We start from the raw sequence: 27,157 nt of genomic DNA on the forward strand, positions 1-27,157 counted from the left end.
GAGATTATTTTTGTATATGATATAAGGGTCCAATTTCATTTTTCCACATGTGGATATCAAGTTTTCCTTGTCCATTTATTGAAGATATTCTTCTCCCATTGTTTGCTATAGACATGTTGTTGAAGATCACTTGACTGTAGATGCATGTATTTCTATCTGAGCTCTCTCTTCCTTTTGTCTGTAAGTCTGTTTTAAAATCAGTACTTGATTAATGTAGCTTTGTAACATATATATGTAATATATCAGGACTTTCAATGCCTCCAAGCTTACTCTTTTTTATTAAAATTGCTTTGGCTATTCAGGGTCTTTTGCTGTTACACATAAACTTTAGAATTTTTTTTTTATTACTGTAAAAACTACCACTGGAGTTTTGATAGGAGTCACATTGAATCTGTGGTTGAATTGCATCTGTAGGTCATTTTGGGTATTATGGATATTTTAACAATGTTAATTTTCCCAACCCATGAACATGAGATATCTTTCCATTCACCTATGCCTTCCTTAATTTCCTTCATCAGTGTTTTATAATTTTCTATACACAAGTCTTCAGCCTCATTAGTTAAATTTATTCCTATTATATTCTTTTTGTAGTTATTTTGAATTGTCTTGTTTCCTTGATTTCTGTTTCAGATACTTTGTTGTTTGTGTTTAGAAATGTGAGTGATTTTCATATTTTCATTCTGTATATTTAAGGTTAATTGAACTCTTGAATTAGTTCTAAATGCTTTAGTTTTTTGTTTGTTTAAAATTTGTGGTTGTGTATGTATATGATCTTATCATCTGCAAATGGAGGTAACTTTATTTCTTCCTTTCTGATTTGGGTGCCTTGAAATGTAGTTGATTTACAACATTGAATTAATTTCTCTTGTACAACAAAGTGATTCAGTGTGTGTGTGTGTGTCTATATGTGTCCGTATATGTGTGTGTGTGTGTGTATTCTTTTTATATTTTCCATTATGGTTTATCACAGGATATTGACTGTAGTTATCTGTGCTTATAGTAGGACCTGTTGTTTATCCATTCTATATATAATAGTTTACATCTGCTGACTGTAAGCTCTCGATGCATCCCTCTCCCACACCCCCCTTCCTTTCGGCCATAAGTCTGTGAATCTTTTTCTCTTTCATAGATAGGCTCATTTGTGGAACATTTTAGGTTCCACATACAGATGATATTATATGGTATTTGTCTTTCTCTTTCTGACTTACTTCACTTAGTATGATAATCTCTAGATCCATCCATGTTGCTGCAAATGGCATTGTTTCATTATTTTTGTGGATTAGTAATAAGGAAAGATATAAGCATCTGAATGCAGAGTTCCAAAGAATAGCAAGGAGAGATAAGAAAGCCTTCTTCAGCGATCAATGCAAAGAAATAGGGGAAAACAACAGAATGGGAAAGACTAGAGATCTCTTCAAGAAAATTAGAGATACCAAGGGAACATTTCATGCAAAGATGGGCTCGATAAAGGACAGAAATGGTATGGACCTAACAGAAGCAGAAGATATTAAGAAGAGGTGGCAAGAATACACAGAAGAACTGTACAAAAAAGATCTTCACAACCCAGATAATCACGATGGTGTGATCACTGACCTAGAGCCAGACATCCTGGAATGTGAAGTCAAGTGCGCCTTAGAAAGCATCACTATGAACAAACCTAGTGGAGGTGATGGAATTCCAGATGAGCTATTTCAAATCCTGAAAGATGATGCTGTGAAAGTGCTGCACTCAATATGCCAGCAAATTTGGAAAGCTCAGCAGTGGCCACAGGACTGGAAAAGGTCAGTTTTCATTCCAATCCCAAAGAAAGGCAATACCAAAGAATGCTCAAACTGCCACGCAATTGCACTCATCTCACATGCTGGTAAAGTAATGCTCAAAATTCTCCAAGCCAGGCTTCAGCAGTACGTGAACCGTGAACTTCCTGATGTTCAAGCTGGTTTTAGAAAAGGCAGAGGAACCAGAGATCAAATTGCCAACATCCGCTGGATCATGGAAAAAGCAAGAGAGTTCCAGAAAAACATCTATTTCTGTTTTATTGACAATGCCAAAGCCATTGACTGTGTGGATCACAATAAACTGTGGAAAATTATGAAAAAGATGCGAATACCAGACCACCTGATCTGCCTCTTGAGAAATTTCTATGCAGGTCAGGAAGCAACAGTTAGGACTGGACATGGAACAACAGACTGGTTCCAAATAGGAAAAGGAGTACGTCAAGGCTGTATATTGTCACCCTGCTTATTTAACTTCTATGCAGAGTACATCATGAGAAACGCTGGACTGGAAGAAACACAAGCTGGAATCAAGATTGCCGTGAGAAATATCAATAACCTCAGATATGCAGATGACACCACCCTTATGGTAGAAAGTGAAGAGGAACTAAAGAGCCTCTTGATGAAAGTGAAAGGGGAGAGTGAAAAAGTTGGCTTAAAGCTCAACATTCAGAAAACGAAGATGATGGCATCTGGTCCCATCACTTCATGGGAAATAGATGGGGAAACAGTGGAAACAGTGTCAGACTTTATTTTGGGGGCTCCAAAATCACTGAGGATGGTGACTCCAGCCATGAAATTAAAAGATGCTTGCTCCTTGGAAGGAAAGTTATGACCAACCTAGATAGCATATTCAATAGCAGAAACATTACTTTGCCAACAAAGGTTCATCTACTCAAGCTATGGTTTTTCCTGTGGTCATGTATGGATGTGAGAGTTGGACTGTGAAGAAGGCTGAGCACAGAAGAATTGATGCTTTTGAACTGTGGTGTTGGAGAAGACTCTTGAGAGTCCCTTGGACTGCAAGGAGATCCAACCAGTCCATTCTGAAGGAGATCAGCCCTGGGATTTCTTTGGAAGGAATGATGCTAAAGCTGAAACTCCAGTACTTTGGCCACCTCATGGGAAGAGTTGACTCATTGGAAAAGACTCTGATGCTGGGAGGGATTGGGGGCAGGAGGAGAAGGGGACGACAGAGGATGAGATGGCTGGATGGCATCACCGACTCGATGGACGTGCATCTGAGTGAACTCCGGGTGTTTGTGATGGACAGGGAGGCCTGGCATGCTGCAATTCATGGGGTCGCAAAGAGTTGGACACGACTGAGCAACTGAACTGAACTGAACTGAACTGAATCCATTGCATATGTGTGAAGTGAAGTGAAAGTGAAGTGAAAGTTGCTCAGTCGTGTTCAACTCTTTGCAACCTCGTAAATTTATACAGTCCATGGAATTCTCCAGGCCAGAATGCTGCAATGGGTAACCTATCCCTTCTCCAGGGGATCTTCCCAACCCAGGAACTGAACCGGGATCTCCTGCATTGCAGGCAGATTCTCTACCAACTGAGCTATCAGGGAAGCCTGATATACGTACATCTTCTTTATCCATTCATCTGTCAATGGACATTTAGGTTATTTCCATGCCTTAGCTATTGTGAATAGTGTTGCTATGAAAACAGGGGTGCATGTATCTTTTCGAATTATCATTTTGTCTGGATATATGCCAAAGAGTGGGATTTCTAGATCATATGGCAACACTACTTTTAGTTTTTAAAGAACCTCCATACTATTTTCAACAGTGGCTGTAATAACTTACATTCCCACAGTGTAGAAGGGTTCCTTTTCCTCCACATCCTCTCCACCATCTGTTGTTTGTAGATTTTTTGATGATGGTTATATTGACTAGGGTGAGGTGATACCTCATTGTAGTTTTGATTTTCATTTCTTTGATAGTTCTGCTGAGAATCTTGGTTACCTTTTATTTCCTTTTCTTATGTAATGCTCTATCTGTGAATTCCAGTATTATGTCAAAAAGGAATGGGAAGATTCACGAGCCTTACCTTGCCCTGGATCTTAGAGCATAGCTTTAACTTTTTTCCTATCAGTTATTATGTTACCTGTTATCACATATAAATTGTATGAAGTTCCTATATAACTGTTCTGTTGAACATTTTAATTATGAATGGATTTTGAACTTTTTTCTTTTTCTTTATTGGAGGATAATTTATTTACAATGATGTGGTGATCTCTGCCTTATATTAAAGCGAATCAGTCATAATTATTATATATATATATAATTATTATGACTGATTTATATATAAATATCCCCTCCCTCTTGAGCCTTCCTTCCCTTGCCCTTTCACCCCCTCTAGGTCATAACAGAACACAAGGGAGGGTCCCCTGTGTTACATGACTTTGCCAACAAAGGTCCGTCTAGTCAAGGCTATGGTTTTTCCAGTGGTCATGTACGGATGTGAGAGTTGGACTGTGAAGAAGGCTGAGCACAGAAGAATTGATGCTTTTGAACTGTGGTGTTGGAGAAGACTCTTGAGAGCCCCTTGGACTGCAAGGAGAATCAACCAGTCCATTCTGAAGATCAGCCCTGGGATTTCTTTGGAAGGAATGATGCTAAAGCTGAAACTCCAGTACTTTGGCCACCTCATGGGAAGAGTTGACTCATTGGAAAAGACTCTGATGCTGGGAGGGATTTGGGGCAGGAGGAGAAGGGGACGACAGAGGATGAGATGGCTGGATCGCATCACCAACTCGATAGACATGAGTCTGGGTGAACTCTGGGAGTTGGTGATGGACAGGGAGGCCTGGCATGCTGTGATTCACGGGGTCGCAAAGAGTCGGACAAGACTGAGCAACTGAACTGAACTGAACTGAGCAACTTCACTTTGTTTCTTTCTTGTCATATATAGCTTTTATTATGCTGTGGTAGGTTCCTTCTATGCCTACTTTCTGGAGAATTTTTCATCACAAATGGGTGTTGAATTTTGTCAAAAGCTTTCTTGGTATTATGTATTGAGATGATCATGTGTTTTTATCTTTCAGTTTCTTAATATGATGTATCACATTGATTCATTTGTGTATATTGAAGTATCTTTGTATCCCTGGGATAAACCCCACATGATCATGATATATGATCCTTTTTATGTGTTTTGAGATTTGGTTTGCTAGTATTTTGTTAAGGATTTTTGCATTCATGTTAAGCAAGGTTATTGGCCTGTAATTTTTTTTTTTTAATTTTATTTTATTTTTAAACTTTACAATATTGTATTAGTTTTGCCAAATATCAAAATGAATCCGCCAAAGGTATACCTGTGTTCCCCATTCTGAACCCTCCTCCCTCCTCCCTCCCCATACCCTCCCTCTGGGTCGTCCCAGTGCAGCAGCCCCAAGCATCCAGTATCATGCATCGAACCTGGACTGGCGACTCATTTCATACATGATATTATACATGTTTCAATGCCATTCTCCCAAATCTCCCCACCCTCTCCCTCTCCCACAGAGTCCATAAGACTGATCTATACATCAGTGTCTCTTTTGCTGTCTCATACACAGGGTTATTGTTACTATCTTTCTTGTGGTATCTATGTCTGGTTTTTGTGTTAGGGTGCTGATGGTAGTCTTGTAAAATGAGTTTGGGAGTTTTCATTCCTCTGCAATTTTCTGGAAGAGTTTGAGTAAGAGAGCTGTTGTGCTGTGCTTAGTCACTTAGTCATGTCCAACTCTTTATGACTCAGTGGCCTGTATACTGCCAGGCTCCTCTGCACATGGAATTATCCAGGCAAGAATATTGGAGCGGGTTGCCATGCCTTCCTCCATGGGATCTTCCCAACCCAGGGATTGAACTCAGGTCTCTCACAGTACAGGCAGATTCTTTACCATCTGAGCCACCAGGGAGGCCCAGAATGGATATTAGCTCTTCTCTAAACTTTTGGTAGAATTCACCTGTGAAATCATCAGGCTTTGGGCAATTTGTTGCTAGAAAAATTTGACACAGTTTGAAATTTCAGTGCTTGTGATTGGTGTGTTCATATTTTCTATTTCTCCCTGTTTCAGTCTTGGATGGTTGTACCTTTCTAAGAATTTGTCCGTTTCTTTTAGGTTGTCCACCGTATTGGCATATAGTTGCTTGTGGTAGTTTCTTATGATCCTTTGTATTTCCACCTTTTCTGTTGTAATTTCTCCTTTTTCATTTTTAATTTTATTGATTTGAGTCCTCTCCCTTTTGTTTTTGATAAGTCTGGCTAAAGGTTCATCTATTTTGTGTATTTTTTCATATAAAAAGCTTTTAGTTTCATTGATTTTTGCTGTTGTTTTTTATTTCTATTTCATTTATTTCTGCTCTGATCTTTTGATTTATTTCCTTCAACTAACTTTAGAGATTTTTGTGCTCCTTTTTCTAGTTCAGTTCAGTTCAGTTCAGTTCAGTCGCTCAATCATGTCCGACTCTTTGCAACCCCATGAATTGCAGCACGCCAGGCCTCCCTGTCCATCACAAACACCCGGAGTTCACTCAGATTCATGTCCATCGAGTCAGTGATGCCATCCAGCCATCTCATCCTCTGTCGTCCCCTTCTCCTCCTGCCCCAAATCCCTCCCAGCATCAGAGTCTTTTCCAGTGAGTCAACTCTTCGCATGGCCAAAGTACCGGAGTTTCAGTTTCAGCATCATTACCTCCAAAGAAATCCCAGGGCTGATCTCCTTCAGAATGGACTGGTTGGATCTCCTTGCAGTCCAAGGGACTCTCAAGAGTCTTCTCCAACACCACAGTTCAAAAGCATCAATTCTTCTGTGCTCAGCTTTCTTCACAGTCCAACTCTCACACCCATACATGACCACAGGAAAAACCATAGCCTTGATCAGACGAACCTTTGTTGGCAAAGTAATGTTTCTGCTTTTGAATATGCTATCTAGGTTGGTCATAACTTTCCTTCCAAGGAGTAAGCGTCTTTTAATTTCATGGCTGCAGTCACCATCTGCAGTGATTTTGGAGCTCAAAAAAATAAAGTCTGACACTGTTTCCACTGTTTCCCCATCTATTTCCCATGAAGTGGTGGGACCGGATGCCATGATCTTAATTTTCTGAATGTTGAGCTTTAAGCCAACTTTTCACTCTCCTCTTTCACTTTCATCAAGAGGCTTTTTAGTTCCTCTTCACTTTCTGCCATAAGGGTGGTGTCATCTGCATATCTGAGGTTATTGATATTTCTCACGGCAATCTTGATTCCAGCTTGTGTTTCTTCCAGTCCAGCGTTTCTCATGATGTACTCTGCATAGAAGTTAAATAAGCAGGATGACAATATACAGCCTTGATGTACTCCTTTTCCTATTTGGAACCAGTCTGTCGTTCCATGTCCAGTCCTAACTGTTGCTTCCTGACCTGCATACAGATTTCTCAGGAGGCAGATCAGGTGGTCTGGTATTCCCATCTGTTTCAGAATGTCCATAGTTTATTGTGATCCACACAGTCAAAGGCTTTGACATAGTCAATAAAGCAAAAATAGATGCTTTTCTGGAACTCTCTTGCTTTTTCAATGATCCAGCAGATGTTGGCAATTTGATCTCTGGTTCCTCTGCCTTTTCTAAAACCAGCTTGAACATCAGGAAGTTCACGGTTCATGTATTGCTGAAGCCTGGCTTGGAGAATTTTGAGCATTACTTTACTAGCATGTGAGATGAGTGCAATTGTGTGGTAATTTGAGCATTCTTTGGCATTGCCTTTCTTTGGGATTGGAATGAAAACTGACCTTTTCCAGTCCTGTGGCCACTGCTGAGTTTTCCAAATTTGCTGGCGTATTTTGTCCCGCACTTTCACAGCATCATCTTTGGGGATTTGAAGTAGCTCAACTGGAATTTCATCACCTGCACTGGTCTAATGTTAGGTTATTTGATGTTTTTATTTTTTCTTGCTGTAGGCTTATATTGCTATAAACTTCTCTCTCAGCAGTGCTTTTACTGCATCCCATAGGTTTTGAGTTAAGGTTTTCACTGTCATACATTCCTAGATATATTTTTATTTCTTCTTTGATTTCTTCAATGACCTGTTGGTTATTCAGGAGGGTATTTTTTAGAGTCCATGTGTGTGTATATTTTATAGTTTTATTTCCCTGTAGTTGATATCCAGTCTTATAGCATTTTAGTGATAAAAAAATGCTGGATACAGTTTCAATTTTTTTAAATTTACCAAGGCTTGATTTGTGATGCAGCATATGATCTATCCTGGAGAATGATCCCTGTGGGCTTGAGAAAAAAGTGAATTCTACTTCTTTTGGATGAAATGTCCTATTATAGCAGTTAAATCCATTTGGCCCCATGTGTCATTATAGGCTTTTGTTTTCTTATTAATTTTCTGTCTGGATGATCTGTCCATTGGTGTGAGTGGGGTGTTAAAAATCACCCACCATTATTGTGTTGCTGTCAATTTCCCCTTTTATATTTGTTAACATTTGCCTAATGTCTTGAGGTCCTCCTAAGTTGGGTGCATATATATTTATAATTGCTATATATTCTTCCTGGATTGATCCGTTGATCATTTCGTAGTGTCCTTCCTTATCTCTTGTAACAGTCTTTAAAGTTTATTTTATCTGATATGAGTATTGTTACTCTTTCTTTCTTTTGATTTCCATTTGTATGGAACATCTTTTTCTGGACACTCACTTTCAGTCTGCATGTGTCCCAAAGTATGAGGTTCATCTTTGTAGATTGCATGCATAGGGGTCCATTCAGCCAGTCTTTGTCTTTTTGTGGGAGCATTTCACTCATTTACATTTAAGGTGGCTATTGATATATATGATCTACCATTTATTTTATCGATTTGACTTTGTTTTTGTATATCTTTTTCCTCCCATTTCCTGTCTAAAGAAATTCCTTTGGCATTTGATGTGAAGCTGGATTTGTGGTGTTGAATTCTATTAATTTTGCTTATGTTTAAAGCTTTTGATTTCTCCAGCATATCTGAATGAGACCTTTGCTGGATACAGTAATCTTGGTTGTAAGTTTTCTCCTCTCATCACTTTAAGTATATCCTGCCACTCCCTTCTGCCCTGCAGAATTTCTCTTGAAAGATAAACTGTTAACCTTATGGGGATCTTCTTGTACATTATTTGTTGCTTTTTCCTTGATTATTTTAATATTTTTTCTTTCTGTTTAATTATTGTTAGTTGACTATTATGTGTTTGAGTGTGTTTCTCTTTGGATTTATCCTGTATGGGACTCTCTGGGCTTTCTGGACTTGGGTTGCTATTTCCTTTTCCATGTTAGGGAAATTTTCACCTATAATCTCATATATTTTCTCATACCCTTTCATTTTCTCTTCTTTTTCTGGGACTCCTATAATTTAAATGTTGGTTTACTTAATGTAGTCACAGAGGTCTCTTAGACTATCTTCATTTCTTTTCATTCTTTTTTCTTTATTCTGCTATACTTCAGTTATTTCCACCATTCTATTATCCAGATCATTTATCCATTTTTCTGCTTCAGTTATTCTGTTATTGGTTTCCTATAGTGTATTTTATATCTCAGTTATTTGTTGTTCATTGCTGATTGTCTATGTTTTATTCTTTCTATGTGCTTGTTATCTTCTCAATTCATATAGGTGCTAAGTCACTTCAATCATGTCCAACTCTGTGTGACCTTATGGACGGTAGCCTGCCAGGTTTTTCTCTCCATGGGCTTTTCCAGGCAAGAATACTTGAGCAGGTTGCCATGCCATCCTCTAGGAGATCTTTCCAACCCAGGGATTGGACCCACATCTCTTACATCTCTTGCATTGGCAGGCAGGTTCTTTACCACTAGCGCCACCTGAGAAGACCTCTCAATCCATACCTCAATTCTGTTTATCGAAATGTTTAAACAAATGTTAAACAAAATTCTGTTTAACAAAATGCCTCCATTTTGTTACCAAGATTTTGGATCATCTTTACTCTCATTACTCTGAATTATTTTCAGGTGGAGTGAAAATAGGTATTTTTCATTTGTTTGGTCTTATGGGTTTTAACTGTATTCCTTTACCTGATGCATATTTCTCTGCCTTTTCATTTTGTTTAATTTACTGTGTTTGAGGTCTCCTTTATTCAGGCTAAAAGTTCATAGTTCCTGTTACTTGTGGAGTCTGCCCACAGTGTGTGGAGCTGGACCATGCCTTGTGAAGTTTCCTCTTGAGGGGGACTGGTGCCTGTATTCTGGTGGATGCAACTGGATCTTGTCTCTCTGAAGGGTAGTGCCATATCCAGTGGTGTGTTTTGGGGTATCTGTTGGTGTGGTAGGGCTTTGGGTACTCTGTCTACTAATGGGCAGAGTTGTATTACTGTTTTCTATAGTTTCACATGAAGTGTCTGACAGTAGATCTTGCTGACCTTTGGGTTGGGCCTGGTCTTATTGTTGAGATGGAGATCTTCAGGAGAACTCTTGTTGATTAATGTTGCACGGTGTCAAGAATTCTCTGGTGGTACAAAGTTCTGGACTTGGGTCTCCCACTTCATAAGTTCAGGCCTGATCCTTTACTATAGCACCAAGGACCCACTAGCCACACAGCACAGAAGAGAAAGAGAAAGAAAGAGAAAAAAGGAGAAGAAAGAGTAAAAAGGGGGATAAGGAAGTCAAACAAACAAAGAAAAGCATGGACAGACAAAACTCAAAGACAAAAGTTAAAAATAACACTAAACAGACAAGAACTCCCAAAGAAACTCACAGCCTCAGAAAAAGCAAAGAAGTTAGAAAAAAAGAACAAAAACAGGGACCAAAAAAAGAAGAGAGCAATCAAACCAATAAAGAAACCTATAAGTGAAAATGAATACTACAATCTAGATTAGCAAAAATACAAAACCAAAACTATAGAAAAAAAATGCAACATAACAAAAAAGTACTGTAAATGAGAAAAATAAAATTTATTTTAAAGTAAAAGCATTTTAAAAGGAAAAAATTAAGTAATTTTTCTTAAAAAAATGGAATAATAAAATAGCAACAGAAGAATACAAAAAAGAAAAAGACAAAAATAGAAGGAGAGTAGTAGTAAGAAGAATGTCCTCCTATGTCCTCTGTTGTCCTCACCACACAGTGAACTCCAGTCAAACTGCCTACTCTTAAGTCCTCCAATATTTTTAGGAAGGTCTCTGGATCTGCTGTGGGCACTGTGGGGCCAGCTCAGACTGAGATGTGGCCTCACTCCAGCTTATACTTGCTTCCAAAGTCCACAATTGCCCCCTAAGTCCACAGTCTCAAACTAGTTGTGGGGATTTAATCTGGTGAACCTGAAGCTGCAGAAGTTATTTCCCTGCCTCTTCTCTGTCCACACAGCCCTAGGTGCTCAGCTTTGGTTTTGCCCCTACCTCTGCTTGTAGGCTGCCCCCCAGTGTCTTTTCCCTGTCCAGATAAGAGGGGGCAAAAGTGGCAGCTTATTTGGTCTCACTCACTCAGTTGGGCTGCAAAAGGAGAGGTTTACAACAGACACAATTGGTGTGTGAGGGGAATGCCTGTGGTGGCCAAGGCCTGTAAGAATTTGCTCCTGCCTTAGTCAGGTCCCGGGCTCCCCCAGGGAATTGGCCCTATGTTGTGTGTCTCTCGGCCAAGCCAAGCTGCATAGCCTCCCAGAAAGGTGTGGGCAGTGAACTGCAGCTACTCACAGCTTGATGATAGCGGCAACCACTGGGATCAGGACTGTAGTGGCATCTTTTCCCCTGCCTCTGGCACTTGAGCAGGCTTTGGTGGTGGCCATCTGGCTGGCATATCCCCCTCTGGGATCTCAAACTTCAGTTGTAGCTAGTTCTGCCTCCAGCACTCATGCCAACCTTTGTGGTGGCCAGCCAGTTATCTCAGCCTCCGGCACTAAAGTCCACAGCTGCAGCTTTTCCCACCTCTGGCACACACAAAGGTGGGGTCCTGTGATCTGTGTGGAGTTAAAGGGTCCCTATTACAATTATCTCTTGCCCCTGTGGTAGGCTCAGGCTTTTCCCTGGATCCCTCAGCTGTGTCATACTAGCCCTCTCAGAATTATATTCATGGCAGGCAACCCCCGTCCTCTCCCTGGGGTCTGACCTCTGAAGCCTGAGCCTCAGCACCCAATCCCCACGTGCCATGGCAGGTGTGCAAACAGTGTCTTGGGCTGGGATGTGCTAATCGACAACCAACTCTGGTGAATTCTATCCATTTTGCCTTCCAAGCACCTGTTGCTGAGTTCCCCTTTAAGGTTCTGAAGCTTCTCTGTCCCTGCCCGTGAGGGGGTTTCTGAGTGTGTGGAAATTTTTTCTCCTTCATGGCTCCTTCCCTGGGATACAGGTCTCCATCCCAATTCCTTTGTCTCTTTTTTTAATCTTTATCTTTTGTCCTACTTCATTCTGTGGAGTTTAGCTTGCCCTTTTGGAACTCTGGGGTCTTCTGCCAGCATTTAGAAGGTGTTCTGTAGCAGTCGTTCCACATGCAGATGTATTTTTGATGTATCTGTGGGAAGGAAGGTGATCTCCATGTCTTACTCCTCTGCCATCTTGAAAATCCCCCCTGAACTTTTTCAAGTGCTTTCCTGCAGCTATTAAAATAATCATGCAAATTTTTTCTTAAATGTGGTAATGTGTTTTATCCCATTGATTGATTAAAGTACCCTGAACTATTCCTTGCATCATCCTAGGGATAAGTCTAACTTGATCATGGTGCATAGTCCTTTTAATGTACTGTTGAATTCAGTTTGATGCTGTCCTCATAGAATAAGTTTGGAAGTGTTCCCTCCTCTCCCATTTTTTGGAAGATATTAAGAAGAATTAGTATAAATCTTTGAATGTTTTGTAGAATTCATTTGTGAAGCATTCTGGTCCTGGGCTTTTCTTTGTTCAGAGATTTTTGATTACTGATTTAATCTCTTTATTTGTTATTGATCTATTCAGGCTTCCTGTTTTCTTTTTTTTTAATTTACTTTTTGTAGGTTATGTTTCTAGGAATTTATCCATTTCTTATAAGTTATCTAGTTTGTTGGCATATAGTTATTTGTAATTGTCTTTTCTGAAAATTTTTATTTCTGATGCATCCATTGTAATATCTTGTCTTTTATTTCTGATTTTATTTATTTCAATCTTATGGTACATTTACTCTAGTGTCCCTCATCAATTCAATAAATATTTTGAGTACCTATATGTGCCAGACAATAGATTAAGCCAGTAGCTTTGTACCCATTGTAATCCATCTTGCATATCATGGCTAGATCATTTCAACATTCAACATGATCAAGCCATTTTTGAGTTTAAAAATGTTTAGTGTTGCACATTCCCCCTCCCTCCAACCATTGCCTTCTGAAAAAGGCAGTGGGAGCTGTTTGTCATAGCTGGAAGGAGTATCTTATCATTGACTTACAATTGGAATATGGTGATAAAGAGCAAACTTATAGTTTATTTTGTTTTAAAATTCTTTATAGTCAATGCATCCCCCTTATTGCCTATATTTAAAACAGACTATTCTCACTGTCCTCCACTTTGGTATGTCACTGTATTTCAGGCTAAATTTTGAATTCTTTAGTTTAAACTTTGTAATAAGGGCCATCTCATGAAATTTATGTAAAGATACTTTAGTATGGCTGACCCCATGCATCATTTATTGTACTTCTTTATCAGCCCATGCCCCCAACTGACTGGGTTGCTTTTTGCCTTCTGTTCTACCCATCTAAAACCTACCCATGTGTCAAGCTTAATGCTGTAACACTAGCCCACAGATTTTCTACCATTGGAATTTATTTCCTATTTTGTCACATAGCTAATATGTATAATTTATATTATGAATTAATTTCCCTATGTATGTTTATTCTTCAGTATCAGTGATGTACTAAAGAAGGTCATGAGTTGTGCCACATGAAATGCATTGGCACAAACAGGAGCCAGTTCAATGATAATAAAAAGTAACAGCTTTTGCAATAGGAAAAATTAGTCTCCTTGATGAATGCTGTAATCTTTTTATTCTAGCCAATGAGCTCTTTTGATCAGAAGGTCTCACTGCTTTACAAGTAAAATTTTCTTCATTTGATTGTAGAGAATATAGAAGTTCTCGGGAGAAATTCTTAAGATATTGCAACAAAATTTATAGCATTGTGATAGCTGGGTGGTGTGGTGATGGAATATAATTATATAGACCAAACTGAAATCCCATTTACATACTCTCAACATCACCTGAAGTCTCATTCTCCTTCCTACTGTTGATAATTTGCTGTGTCATCTTCCAGATCTTCTCTCTTTGCTTGGTGTGTGTGTGTGCATCAGAAAGAGAGAGAAAGAGAGAAGGAAATAGCACGAGAAACAGACACAGAGACACAGAGGTAGATAGTTTGAAGAAATATAAATGGGATCCTACTGTGCATGTGTGTGTGTGTGATGCTTAGCTATTCAGTAACTTTTTATTTTCATTTTATAACATTTGATTGTCCATCTTTTGTTTTCAATACATCCAACTCTTATCTCATTATTCTTAACAGCTAATGCATCAATGTCTGAATATTGAAATTATCAGTAATTGGTATCAAATAATTGATATCAATACTGAAATTATCAGTAATTTGAATGAATCCTCAAAATAGTTGCCTTGGTATTTGCTGCAACTGTGAGTTAGAGTGAATGTCATTCTGTTGCATATTATTTGAAAGTTGCACAGTTAATTAAATTAGTAAGCACTTGGAAAGACTGGTAAGTGTTGAACAGTAAGCTGAAAAACAACATATGCAAACCAAATTGCCACCAGAATTTACTACAACATAAAATACTCTGGAGCATTTATAAGAAGAAAGGGAAGAATGAGCTAGAGTAAGACAAACCATTAAAATACCAATGCATTTGAACTTCCCTGGGGGTCCAGTGGTTAAGAATCCACCTGCCAATGCAGGGACACAGATTTGATCCCTGGTCTAGGAAGATCTCACATGCAACTAAGCCCAAGAGCCACAACTACTGAAGCCCATGCACTATAGGGCCTGTGCTTCATAACAAGAGAAGCCACCTCAATGAGAACACATCATAACAAAGAGTAGCCCCTGCTCACCGCAGCTAGAGAAAGTCCATGTGCAGCAATAAAGACCAAGCACAGCCAAAAATAAATGATTTTTTATAATTAATGTGTATCTTCATTGTCACTTATTTATGATTATAGGATTATACATGGTCATTATGGAAGATGGGAAATAGGGAAGCACATTAAAAGGAAAATAGTCATTACCCTAATCCTATGACCTTAACCATAGTTAATATTTATTTTTTGTTATATAGCTTCTTGTCTTTTTACTTTAAAATTTTTATTATAAGATACAATACCATGATTTTTTAAAACATTCCAACAATACAGAAAGGTGCAAAGTGAAAAAAGAAATTTCTCTTCTCACCATTCTCATTCTCACCTTCTGGATATTCACTCACTATTAATTCCTCTCATAATTTACATTTCAGTGTATTGATCTTGCCTTTTTTCTGAGTATATACATATGTGTTAGGTGATATATACACCACTATGGGAGTCATATTGTGTTAATGTTCTTTATATTACTTTTTCACTTAATTTTGTATACATTCATATATATATATATATATATATATATATATATGAGCATATATATTCAATATATAGCTCAAGTGTATCTATTTCAAATAGTATGACTTGACACTTCTCCTCACCCAATTCCATGCCATTGAGTTTCTGATCTTTCACGGAGAAAGGTCTTAGCTGAGATTCCATCCCAGTGAATCACACATTCTTTCTGTGAGTATGGTTCTATTTCATACCATTTGTTGCGAAGTGTTAGGGAAGGAAATATAGTTACTACCATGTGGTATAGTGGAAAATATTAATGATTTGGGTTTGGATCTCAATTTCATCATTTGTTGCCTGTGTTTAAAAGATAAAATGTTTCAAACAACCTTGTAAGATATTTTTATCCCTCTTAAGAGATGAGAAAACAGAGACCCAGCCAGGGATAAATGACTTATTTAAGGTCACACAGCTAGTATATATTATAGCCAGGATTTAAACAAAGGCCAGTTTGAGGCACAGCCTATGTGTTTTCCTTTCAACCATCGTGGCTTTTCTTTGGGACTTAAGTATAAGTGAAGGAGAAAAGTCTTCGAAGTTGATTGCTTATATTTTTGACCAAAGCCTTAATAAAAGGTTATGTACTCTGTTATCTTTCCAGTATCCAAACATCTCTTATCTGACTTCTTTTGTTTTGTCATATTTCCTTTTTTAGGAGAGAAGCCTTATAAATGCACTTGGGATGGTTGCTCCTGGAAATTTGCTCGCTCAGATGAGCTCACCCGCCATTTCCGCAAGCACACAGGCATCAAGCCTTTCCGGTGCACAGACTGCAATCGTAGCTTTTCTCGCTCTGACCACCTGTCTCTGCACCGCCGGCGCCATGACACCGTGTAAGCGGTACAGACTGCACTAGAAGAGCTGCACTGGTCTCTTTTGTGCACACGCCCGTGTGCTATAAGATCATAACCATCTTTTCCTCTTTGACTCAGCTTGCCTGTGGGATGGGATACAGCTCACTGACCCAGACTGATGAGACTGGAGGAAAAGATAGCTGATCTCTCGTGGAGACTCCTTATATTCCATCTTCATTTCTTCCCTGTCTCATCCCCAATTTTTTTCAACCTCCACATGGGTTGAATTCCGGTGTGGCACCCATGGTTGCCCCTTCCCCTTCCCATTATGAGATAGGACATTTTTCCTACAATAAGAAAACAGGAGTCAAATTCAAGGCTGTGAACAAACATATGCTGCTTTTTTTTCTTATTTTTCTCTTGTTTTATAGAATTCTTATCCATATTTTTGAATCAATATATCAATGTGGTTGGTAGTGTCCTAAAATGACTTTTTTCAAGTTCCCAGGCAAAAGAGGGCATACCATTGTAGTTGGTTAATAAGATTTACAGGTATTTGGGTCCTGAGTATAGAGCGCATTCTTGGTGAATAAACTGAGTCCCATACCAAAAGCAAAGATTGTGTAAAACCAATCCTATTTGTTCTTACATTTTGGTTTTCAGACAGTGCTGGTGCTTCTTGCTTCTTTAGTCCATCAAAGGGAATGAAAGGATCTTCTTGTCCTCCTTTTCTTCCTCTTCTTCCTCCTCCTCCTTCAGGATTAAAGATTTTTCTGCACAGTTATATTCTTTGTTATGTTAAACTTGGACAAAATTTTCAAAGCACACACTAACATACCAGTATGGGAAAAAAATGTTCCAAGAGAGTAAATTGGGCAGTGATAGGAACAAGTAGATCCAAGATGACCCTGTAAACAAATAGAGGGGGACTTTCCTTTGTATAGGATATTGAAAGTGCTGTAATCACAAGCCTCATTCAAATGACAATCTGTTGAGACAGTGTCTTGAGGTGATAGCTGTACTGTTTATTCTTCTGTTTACGTAAAGCTACTGTTATGAACATACTGCATGATGAAAAAAATGACACACCGGGGCCATGTTACACAGTGAGAGGTTAGAAGAAAAAATGTCTTAATTATGTGGTTATTAAATGCATTCCTGTATGTTTCAAATGGAATATAAGAGGTTTTTAGTGAAAAGTATTAATAGTATTAATGTTCTACAACTGCTGTGAACATCTAAGACATTTCTTTTATCCATTATAGCAGGTTGCATAATATACACATTTGGTTACCTAATCAGATTGCTTTATTATAATGTCTGGGACATAAAACCCTCTGTTTCAGGCACTGGACCTCAGATCTACCTCCACATGGCAGATTTCCTCTCCCAGGGTTGGGGGGGAAGCTTTTAATCACTTAATTGTGAACACAGCTTCTCTCCTGGAAAAGATTCTCTTCATATGGTATCCCCTTTCCTTGGCAGATATTTAACCAGTCTCTCTTGAATACTTTAGGCTACTTCCCAAGGCCATTTATTCTGACTAAATTATAGAATTCTAGTACGAAGAAGGGATCCTATCAACTATATAGTCCTACCCATCATTAATATTTTGCAGATGAGACAAATATGGGTCAGATTTCTTCCCAAGATGTTTCTTTGAGGTTTTATAGGCCTGCACACTCACTCTCCCAGGGATCACATTATTAAACCAAATTTTAAAATTGTACATGATTGGTTGCAGTACTTGTCTAATTTTATATGTTATGCTTCAGAAAAATTTAAGCCACTTACAGAATAATTTACAGTTGACTAAATGGTAAGTAACCTGTGCTTATAGTCATTGATATGTAACATTAGGCACACAATTTTTCTATTCTTAACACTTTCTATAATATCTCAGGTTTGATTTATCTCATTTCAAGCTACAGTGTCTTCCCAGGCCATAAATCCTCATAAATTCAAGGACTACCTGTAATTTTCAAAATGATATGTAGATTTTTACTATTTTAGCCTTGTTATTTTGATATAGGTTTTCCCTTAACTTTTGGTTGCAAGTTCCACACTCCAAACTAATTGTTAAAGCATAGGGAGTAAGACAGCTATAAGACAGGTTGTTAAAGGTGAAACTTATGTTGTTAAAGTTACCATCATACATAAGTTAAGCTTATAATTGAGTAGTTGATATGGTATTTCACAGTAGAATCCAAAGACATACTCTTTTTCTCCAGAGTTTGGATTTGAGACTTCTTTTTCAGAGTTTATAACTGACCTGTGCCCTTCAGACCTCAAAATCTTTTGCATTGGAGCATATGATCTATTTGTAAATAAAGACTATGTTCAAATCCTACTAACTAGGATATTTAATTAGGATTCCAAATATTGGTATCCCTGACATCTTTAAGCTTTTATTCAAATTTTCCCTGTAAAGTAATGAGGGACTTTATTAATGATTTATTAATTGTCCTTGGACAGGAAAATATTCTAATCCTATTTTCATTGTCCTCTTCCCTCCAAATAATGATAAAATCTTTACAAATTATTTACATATTCTTTAGGAAATATATCAAAATTCATTAAGAATATTTCATGAAGTACAGGTACTCAAATACAATATAGTGCTGTATCACACCAAAAGCACATAGAACTTTGCTAAATAAATGTGGAAAAGAACTGTCTCTCAAAGGTAGCATTTGGAATATATTGAATTTACTGTGCCCACACCAGCAAAACACCATTATGTGAATGGTTGCCTATGGCGTGGAAAATGGCTTTGTTCTATAGGGCTGAATAATATCTTGGAATTTGTTGCAGTAGAATTCGTCCATTTGTAGATGATTGGCAGTTGAACATTACTATTGATAATTATTATTGGAAAATTCAGGAAAAAATATTAAGAATATGAACAGCTAAGTACATTAGGTAGAGTGATTTATGTATGGGCAAGACAGAAAGGTTTGCAAGAATAACTTCTTAAATAAACTTTTTATTTTAAAACAGTTTTAGATTTATAGAAAAATTGTGAAAATTGTACAGAGTTTCCCTATACCTCAAGTCCAGTTTTCCCTATTATTAGCATCTTTCATTAGAATGATATATTTGTTGCAATTAATGAAGTAATGATGATACATTACTATTAACTAAAATCTAAACTTTATTCAGATTTTCTTAGCTTTTACCTATTATCATTTTTCTATTCCAGCATCCATTCAGGATACCACATCACATTTAGTAGTCATAGCTCCTTAGGCTTCTTTGGGTTGTGACAATTTCTCAGATTCTCCTTGTTTCCTATGACCTTGACAGTTTTGAGGAGCCCCTAAATTAATATCTAATATCTAAATTATTTCTCATGATTAAACTGAGCTTACAGGTTTGGAGGATGAGAATCACAAAGTTGAACTGCCATTTTCTACACATATTAACATGACACATACTCTTGATGTTAATCTTGATCATCTGGCTGAGATATTGTTTGTCAGGTTTATCCTCTGTCCCACCTTACATACTGTACTCTTTGGAAGGAAATCACTATGTACAGCCTACACTTAAGGAGTGGTTAGCTATGCAGTACATCGTTGAGGGTGAGTATCTACATAATTATTGGAAATTCTGCATAGGAGATTTGTCTCTTCTCTCTCATTTATTTATTTATCCAATCATTTATTGGTATCACTATGGACTCATGGATATTTATTTTGTACTTTGGGTTATAATCCAACTTATTCTGTTTCTCAAATAGTTCCAGCTTTGACCATTGGGCACTCTTTTGGCTTGACTTTCATGTACTTTTGACAAACCCCATCATTTTTTTAAGGACACCTTTAATTTGTAGCACTACAAGATGCTCCAAGCTCATCTTATATATATATATATATATTTTTTTTTCCCCCAATCCTATAATCAACCATTTGTTTAAGGAGTCCTGGTTTCTGTTAATGGAAAATTGTTAGCAATCAAGATCTGGGCATTAGGTATGCTTATTGCTACAGTTGTCTTGTTGCTTCTAGGTCATTTCAGCTGATAGAGCAAGGAAATATATGCATATATACTAACCCATGTATATCTATGTATACATACATGTATCTATATATAGTTCTGTATGTAATCATCCATATCTTTATTAAGCTAAACATGAGTTCATACTGATGTATCCAACTCCAATCCATTATCACATGGATCATCTTATCCTTTGTTTACTATTAATTTAACCTTTGTTTACTCTGACCTTCCATTCCAACAGTGAGAAACCTGGCTCCCACACTTTGCCATCTACTTACTTAATTGCTCAGTTTCAGAGTACCTGTATAGTGGTATATGAATTGTTTACTTGTATAGCTATGGAAACACCTAGAGCACAGTGCTCATGTACATGATAGTACATTTTTAGAACTCCAGCAGCTCTTTGAAACAAAGTAATCTGAAAAATTTAGGGATTACTGATTTCTATGACCTAAGTTCCAGGAACTTGGGGTGTATCCTTCTCTCAAAAGTTTTTTTTAAGAACCAGATCATTTGGAATTGAGCTAATCTTTAATAAGCCAAGGGAAATTATTGATCTTCCATAGTGTGCTAATACCTACGTTGAAGTATGTACGCTGAAGAAAGTGAATGTGCCCAATTTAAAGAAACATTTAGCATTATCTTTTCTCACTGAAAAATATGGCTCTCTGACAATAGAGGTGCTACCCTGTTATCTCTTTTCCGTATTCTCTCATCTCTCACTTTACTGACCTTAGGCAAGTCACATCACCTCTTTGTGCCTCAGTTAACCCATCTGTAAAATGGGGATCCAAATATCTACCTCACAGGAATGTTGTGAGGATTATCATTAATGGATGTTGGCAAAAATGACAAGTGATGCTTAAATGAACAACAAAGTAATATGATTACCACTATGATGATAATTATAGAAGTCTATATCCTAGAAGAAGGAGAGTATTAAGCTTTCTTGATGATAAAAAGCTAAATTTGAGTCAATAACAAGGATAATTGGAGTGGTCACTGGAAACACTATTATCTCTTACTCTCAATCTCCCTACGTTCTACTCACTGCTAACTATAGGATTCTCACCTGTTTCTATACTCAAAGCATATTAGGGCCTAAAGGAATTAAGTAGGCCAAATCCATTGCTTTAAAATCTGTATTCTTCTCCTACCCTCACTCTTTCTGGACCACATTATATGTCACCCTGTCAGAAGTACAGAGGAAATTTACCACAACCTTTCAAACCTTGGCCAGTCCAGCTTCACCAGTTACATTTTATCTTTCCACACTTACTATATTATGAACAGTATAGGTAGAAGGGAAATGGGGTGGGGTGGTTGGGCTGGGAGTGGAATGGAAGAGGATAGAATTTTCACTAGTGACTGGATATTTCTTTGATTCTCAAATACTGGTTTTACCTCCCATTTCTTTTCTGGTGGAGTGTTGGAGACAGGGGGAGAGACACTATCCTATTAAGAAACTCTCCTTCCTTTCCAGTAGATGTTTCCCAGGATCAGTACATATAGTTGTTTTGGATATTATAACTGTTGTATATGTGCTGTTTTCATTGTATTTCTGAATAAACAGAGGAAGAGAATCCCTAGTGGTTTTCATCTTTTTTTTTTTTTTGACAGGGAGACACAGTAGGTAAACAGTACCAGAAACTGACTCTTCATTTTTGTGTTGAGGAAAGGAGCCTACAGTGAAATGATTGGGGTTTTTTGTCATTTTTATTTAAAGAAATTATAGAGCAGTATATTGTTAAGCTTTAATCTTTATAACTTCTATATCTGGGCCTCATTATTTCAGTGATTTAGAGAAACACCCTGGGTTTTTTGGGGTTTTTTTTTTTTTTTCTATTTTATACTAGTTCTTGTTCCAGAGGCATGGCTTTGAGCCTAGCATTATGAGCAATCTCTCATATACAAGTCTGTTGGGCCCCCAGAAATACTAAAAAACTGCCTCAGTTAGCATGGTCACTTGGAGATTACTCTGTTTTAACCCAATGGGACTTTTCTGTGGCATCCAGGCAGGATGTGTGCTTGGGAAATAAGCAATCTTGTTATGTTTAATTATTGTACTTTTATAACTAATAAATTTTTTAACCTTCAGAATCCATGGCTATTATCTTGACTTTGTCTTCATTTTACTTTTCTACAACATGGCATGGCACAAGTAGATCATTTTTTCCCTTAACTGGGTAAAGTTGGAAGCTGGGCTATCTTAAACACAATAATTTCTCTGCTTAAGCACATGAGGCCCTCCCCATTCTTGAGATTGTATCAGCATGTCCCTGAACAGGACTGAATGGAGGCTGTGCCCCTTTTGTATATTTCTTAGAGTGAATCACCCTGTGTGGTACAGACTCAGCTGGTTAGGTTTCCTTGCCCATCCCTGTTCCCTTACCATCTTGTTTGTTTTTTCCTAAGAAGGAATTCAGGAGAGAAGGGTATTGGGGCAATTTTAAACTCCAAAGCTACTTGAGTACAAATACCACCCCTGGGTAGGGGATATGGGAAGCTGCCTTGTCTGTGGTCTATGGACCCTGCTTTGGAAAACTTTGTATTTCAGAGAGATGCTGGGAAAGAAGTAAAGGGCAGGATATCATGAGAAAGTAAGATCAAGAGCTAGAAGAACAGATTGAAGAGTAAATATTCTTGGGGCTGACAGAAAGGGATTTTCACTACAAATGATATAAAACAAGGAATCTCAGGCTTTATAAGTTTCCCAATAATATTTTAACTCATTTATTTATTATGAGAGTCACTGTCATCCTTTTGGTTTAAAAACATCATCAACTCGATGCTACAAATATACTGACTGAAAAACTATCAATAATACAGGCTCTTTGCTGGTTGCTATACAGATGAATAAAACACCACTGTTCTCAAGAAATTCACTCCCTAATAGGGAATACCATCATGAAAAGAAACAGAATAATGCCTTGTCTCATAATAGATATATGTTCAAAACTACTAAAAATTAAAAACATTTGAATAGTAAAAATACCATAAACAGTTGAAAGACATCCAAATATAACACAGGATTTATGTCTAGCACATATTTAAAAATCATACGAGTAAAAAAAAAAAGAATAAGAAATTTATCACAGATAGTATATAGTCAATAAACATATGAAAAGATGTTTCATATTACTACTAATCATGGAAATTAGACTTTGTAAAAATTAAATAATGTCATTTGCAGCAATATGGATGGACCTAGAGATTCTCATACTGAGTGAACTAAGTCAGATAAAGAAAAAACATTTTAAATGATATCACTTATATGTGAAATTTAATAATAAGATACAAATGAACTTATTTACAAACTAAAGATAGAGTCACAGATGTAGAAAATAAACACGATTTCCAGGGGCAAAAGAGAGAATAGATAAACTGGAATTGCAGTTGACATATCAGTACAGTTCAGTTGAGTCTCTCAGTCGTGTCCGACTCTGCGACCCCATGAATCGCAGCACGGCAGGCCTCCCTGTCCATCACCAACTCCCGGAGTTCACTCAAACTCATGTCCATCGAGTTGGTGATGCCATCCAGCCATCTCATCCTCTGTCGTACCCTTCTCCTCCTGCCCCCAATCCCTCCCAGCATTCGAGTCTTTTCCGATGAGTCAACTCTTTGCATGAGGGGGCCAAAGTTTCAGCTTCAGCATCATATCTTCCAAAGAACACCCAGGGCTGATCTCTTTTAGAATGGACTGCTTGGATCTCCTTGCAGTCCAAGGGACTCTCAAGAGTCTTCTCCAACACCACAGTTCAAAAACATCAATTCTTCGGTGCTCAGCCTTCTTCACAGTCCTACTCTCACATCCATACATGACCACAGGAAAAACCATAGCCTTGATGAGATGGACCTTTGTTGGCAAAGTAATGTCTCTGCTTTTGAATATGCTATCTAAGTTGGTCATAACTTTCCTCCAAGGAGTAAGCGTCTTTTAATTTCATGGCTGCAATCACCATCTACAGTGATTTTGGAGCCCCCCAAAAATAAAGTCTGACACTGTTTCCACTGTTTCCCCATCTATTTCCCATGAAGTGATGGGACCAGATGCCATGATCTTTGTTTTCTGAATATTGAGCTTTAAGCCAACTTTTTCACTCTCCTCTTTCACTTTCATCAAGAGGCTTTTTAGCTCCTCTTCACTTTCTGCCATAAGGGTGGTATCATCTGCATATCTGAGGTTATTGATATTTCTCCCGGCAATCTTGTTTCCAGCTTGTGCTTCTTCCAGCCCAGCATTTCTCATGATGTACTCTGCATATAAGTTAAATAAGCAGGGTGACAATATACAGCCTTGACGTACTCCTTTTCCTATTTGGAACCAGTCTGTTGTCCCATGTCCAGTTCTAACTGTTGCTTCCTGACCTGTATACATGTTTCTCAAGAGGCAGGTCAGGTGGTCTGGTATTCCCATCTCTTTCAGAATTTTCCACAGTTTATTGTGATCCACACAGTCAAAGGCTTTGGCATAGTCAATAAAGCAGAAACAGATGTTTTTCTGGAACTCTCTTGCTTTTTAGATGATCTAGCAGATGTTGTCAATTTGAACTCTGGTTCCTCTGCCTTTTCTAAAACCAGCTTGAACATCTGGAATTTCTCAGTTCACGTATTGCTGAAGCCTGGCTTGGAGAATTTTGAGCATTACTTTACCAGCATGTGAGATGAGGGCAATTGTGCAGTACTTTGAGCATTCTTTGGCATTGCCTTTCTTTGGGATTGGAATGAAAACTGACTTTTTCCAGTCCTGTGACCACTGCTGAGCTTTCCAAATTTACTGACATATTGAGTGCAGCACTTTCACAGCATCATCTTTCAGGATTTGAAATAGCTCAACTGGAATTCCATCACCTCCACTAGCTTTGTTCATAGTGATGATTTCTAAGGCCCACTTGACTTCACATTCCAGGATGTCTGGTTCTAGGTCAGTGATCACACCATCATGATTGTGTGGGTCATGAAGATCTTTTTTGTACAGTTTTTCTGTGTATTCTTGCCATCTCTTCTTAATATCTTCTGCTTCTGTTAGGTCCATACCATTTCTGTCCTTTATTGAGCCCATCTTTGCATGAAATGTTCGCTTGGTATCTCTAATTTTCTTGAAGAGATCTCTAGTCTTTCCCATTCTGTTGTTTTCCTCTATTTCTTTGCCTTGATCACTGAGGAAGGCTTTCTTATCTCTCCTTGCTATTCTTTGCTACTCTGCATTCAGATTCCTACATCTTTCCTTTTGTCCTTTGCTTTTTGCTTCTCTTCTTGTCACGGCTATTTGTAAAGGCTTTCTCCAACAGATGTTTTGTTTTTTTGCATTTCTTTTCCATGGGGATGGTCTTGATCCCTGTCTCCTGTACAATGTCATGAACCTCTGTCCATAGTTGACATATACATACTACTATATATAAAATACATAACTAATAAAGACCTACTGTATAATACATGGAACTCAATACTCTGTAATGACCTATATGAGAAAAGAATCTAAAAAGCAGTGGATATTTGTAGATGTATAACTGATTCACTTTGCTGTACAGCAGAAACTATTGTAATATTTTAAATCAACTATACTCCAATAAACATTTTAAAATAAGTAATACAAACTTAAAAAAAAATAGAATGAGAACTATTTCCCACTAATTTGACTGGAATATGTAAGTTTCATAAGAACAAGTGTTGGCAAAATATATGGAAATGGGCAATTATTATACACTACTGGTTGGAGTTAAAAAATGGTAGTCACACTGGATTAAATTTTTTTTCTGTTAATTATTACCAAAAATATCAAATACTCTATGTCTCAGAAATTTGACTTTGGGGTGTTACAGAGAGGTAATATATTATATACAGAGGTTGGTGCATATACAGTAAAGATGTTTGTTTCAGCACTGATTATAACCATGAAAAATTATAAAGAACATAAACGTCTATCAACAAGGGAATGACAATGAACTATGGTATAACTCTGTTGGCAAAGTAATGTCTCTGCTTTTCAATATCCTATCTAGGTTGGTCATAACTTTTCTTCTAAGGAGTAAGCATCTTTTAATTTCATGGCTGCAGTCACCATCTGCAGTGATTTTGGAGCCCCAAAAAATAAAGTTTGACACTGTTTCCACTGTTTCCCCATCTATTTCCCATGAAATGATGGGACCAGATGTCATGATCTTCGTTTTCTGAATGTTGAGTTTTAAGCCAACTTTTTCACTCTCCTCTTTCACCTTCATCAAGAGGCTTTTTATTTCCTCTTCACTTTCTGCCGTAAGGGTTGTGTCATCTGCATATCTGAGGTTATTGATATTTCTCCTGGAAATCTTGATTCCAGCTTGTGCTTCCTCCAGCCCAGCATTTCTCATGATGTACTCTGCATATAAGTTAAATAAGCAGGGTGACAATATACAGCCTTGACGTACTCTTTTTCCTATTTGGAACCAGTCTATTGTTCCATGTCCAGTTCTAACTGTTGCTTCCTGATATTGAAAAGCAGAGACATTGCTTTGCCAACAAAGGTCCATCTAGTCAAGGCTATGGTTTTTCCAGTGGTCATGTACAGATGTGAGAGTTGGACTGTGAAGAAGGCTGAGCACCAAAGAATTGATGTTTTTGAACTGTGGTGTTGGAGAAGACTCTTGAGAGTGCCTTGGACTGCAAGGAGATCCAACCAGTCCATTCTGAAGGAGATCAGCCCTGGGATTCCTTTGGAAGGTATGATGCTAAAGCTGAAACTCCAGTACTTTGGCCACCTCATTCGAAGAGTTGACTCATTGGAAAAGACTCTGATGCTGGGAGGGATTGGGGGCAGGAGGAGAAGGGGACGACAGAGGATGAGAGGGCTGGATGGCATCACTGACTCGATGGATGTGAGTCTGAGTGAACTCCGGGAGTTTGTGATGGACAAGGAGGCCTGGTGTGCTGCGATTCATGGGGTCGCAAAGAGTCGGACACGACTGAGCGACTGAACTGAAATGATGGTATAACTTATACTGTGGAACATAATGCAGGAGTTAATGGGAATGAAGTAAATGTACATTAGCCTG

The 27,157-nt window shown here is 37.9% G+C and overlaps 1 protein-coding gene across 2 annotated transcripts in view; it reads left to right on the top strand.

The window, feature by feature from the left end:
• KLF8 (KLF transcription factor 8) overlaps window positions 1-22,183 on the top strand; it is a 353,812-nt gene extending 331,629 nt beyond the window's left edge. For both annotated transcript variants that reach the window (XM_070365873.1, XM_070365871.1), the window contains one exon: window positions 15,983-22,183. In XM_070365873.1, the coding sequence (XP_070221974.1) occupies window positions 15,983-16,164 (182 nt within the window). In that variant the 3' untranslated portion in view covers window positions 16,165-22,183. The remainder of the gene's footprint in view (window positions 1-15,982) is intronic.
• Window positions 22,184-27,157: the final 4,974 nt, after the last annotated feature.

The sequence above is a fragment of the Bos mutus genome, chromosome X (assembly GCF_027580195.1).
Source record: "Bos mutus isolate GX-2022 chromosome X, NWIPB_WYAK_1.1, whole genome shotgun sequence".
Lineage (NCBI taxonomy): Eukaryota > Metazoa > Chordata > Mammalia > Artiodactyla > Bovidae > Bos > Bos mutus.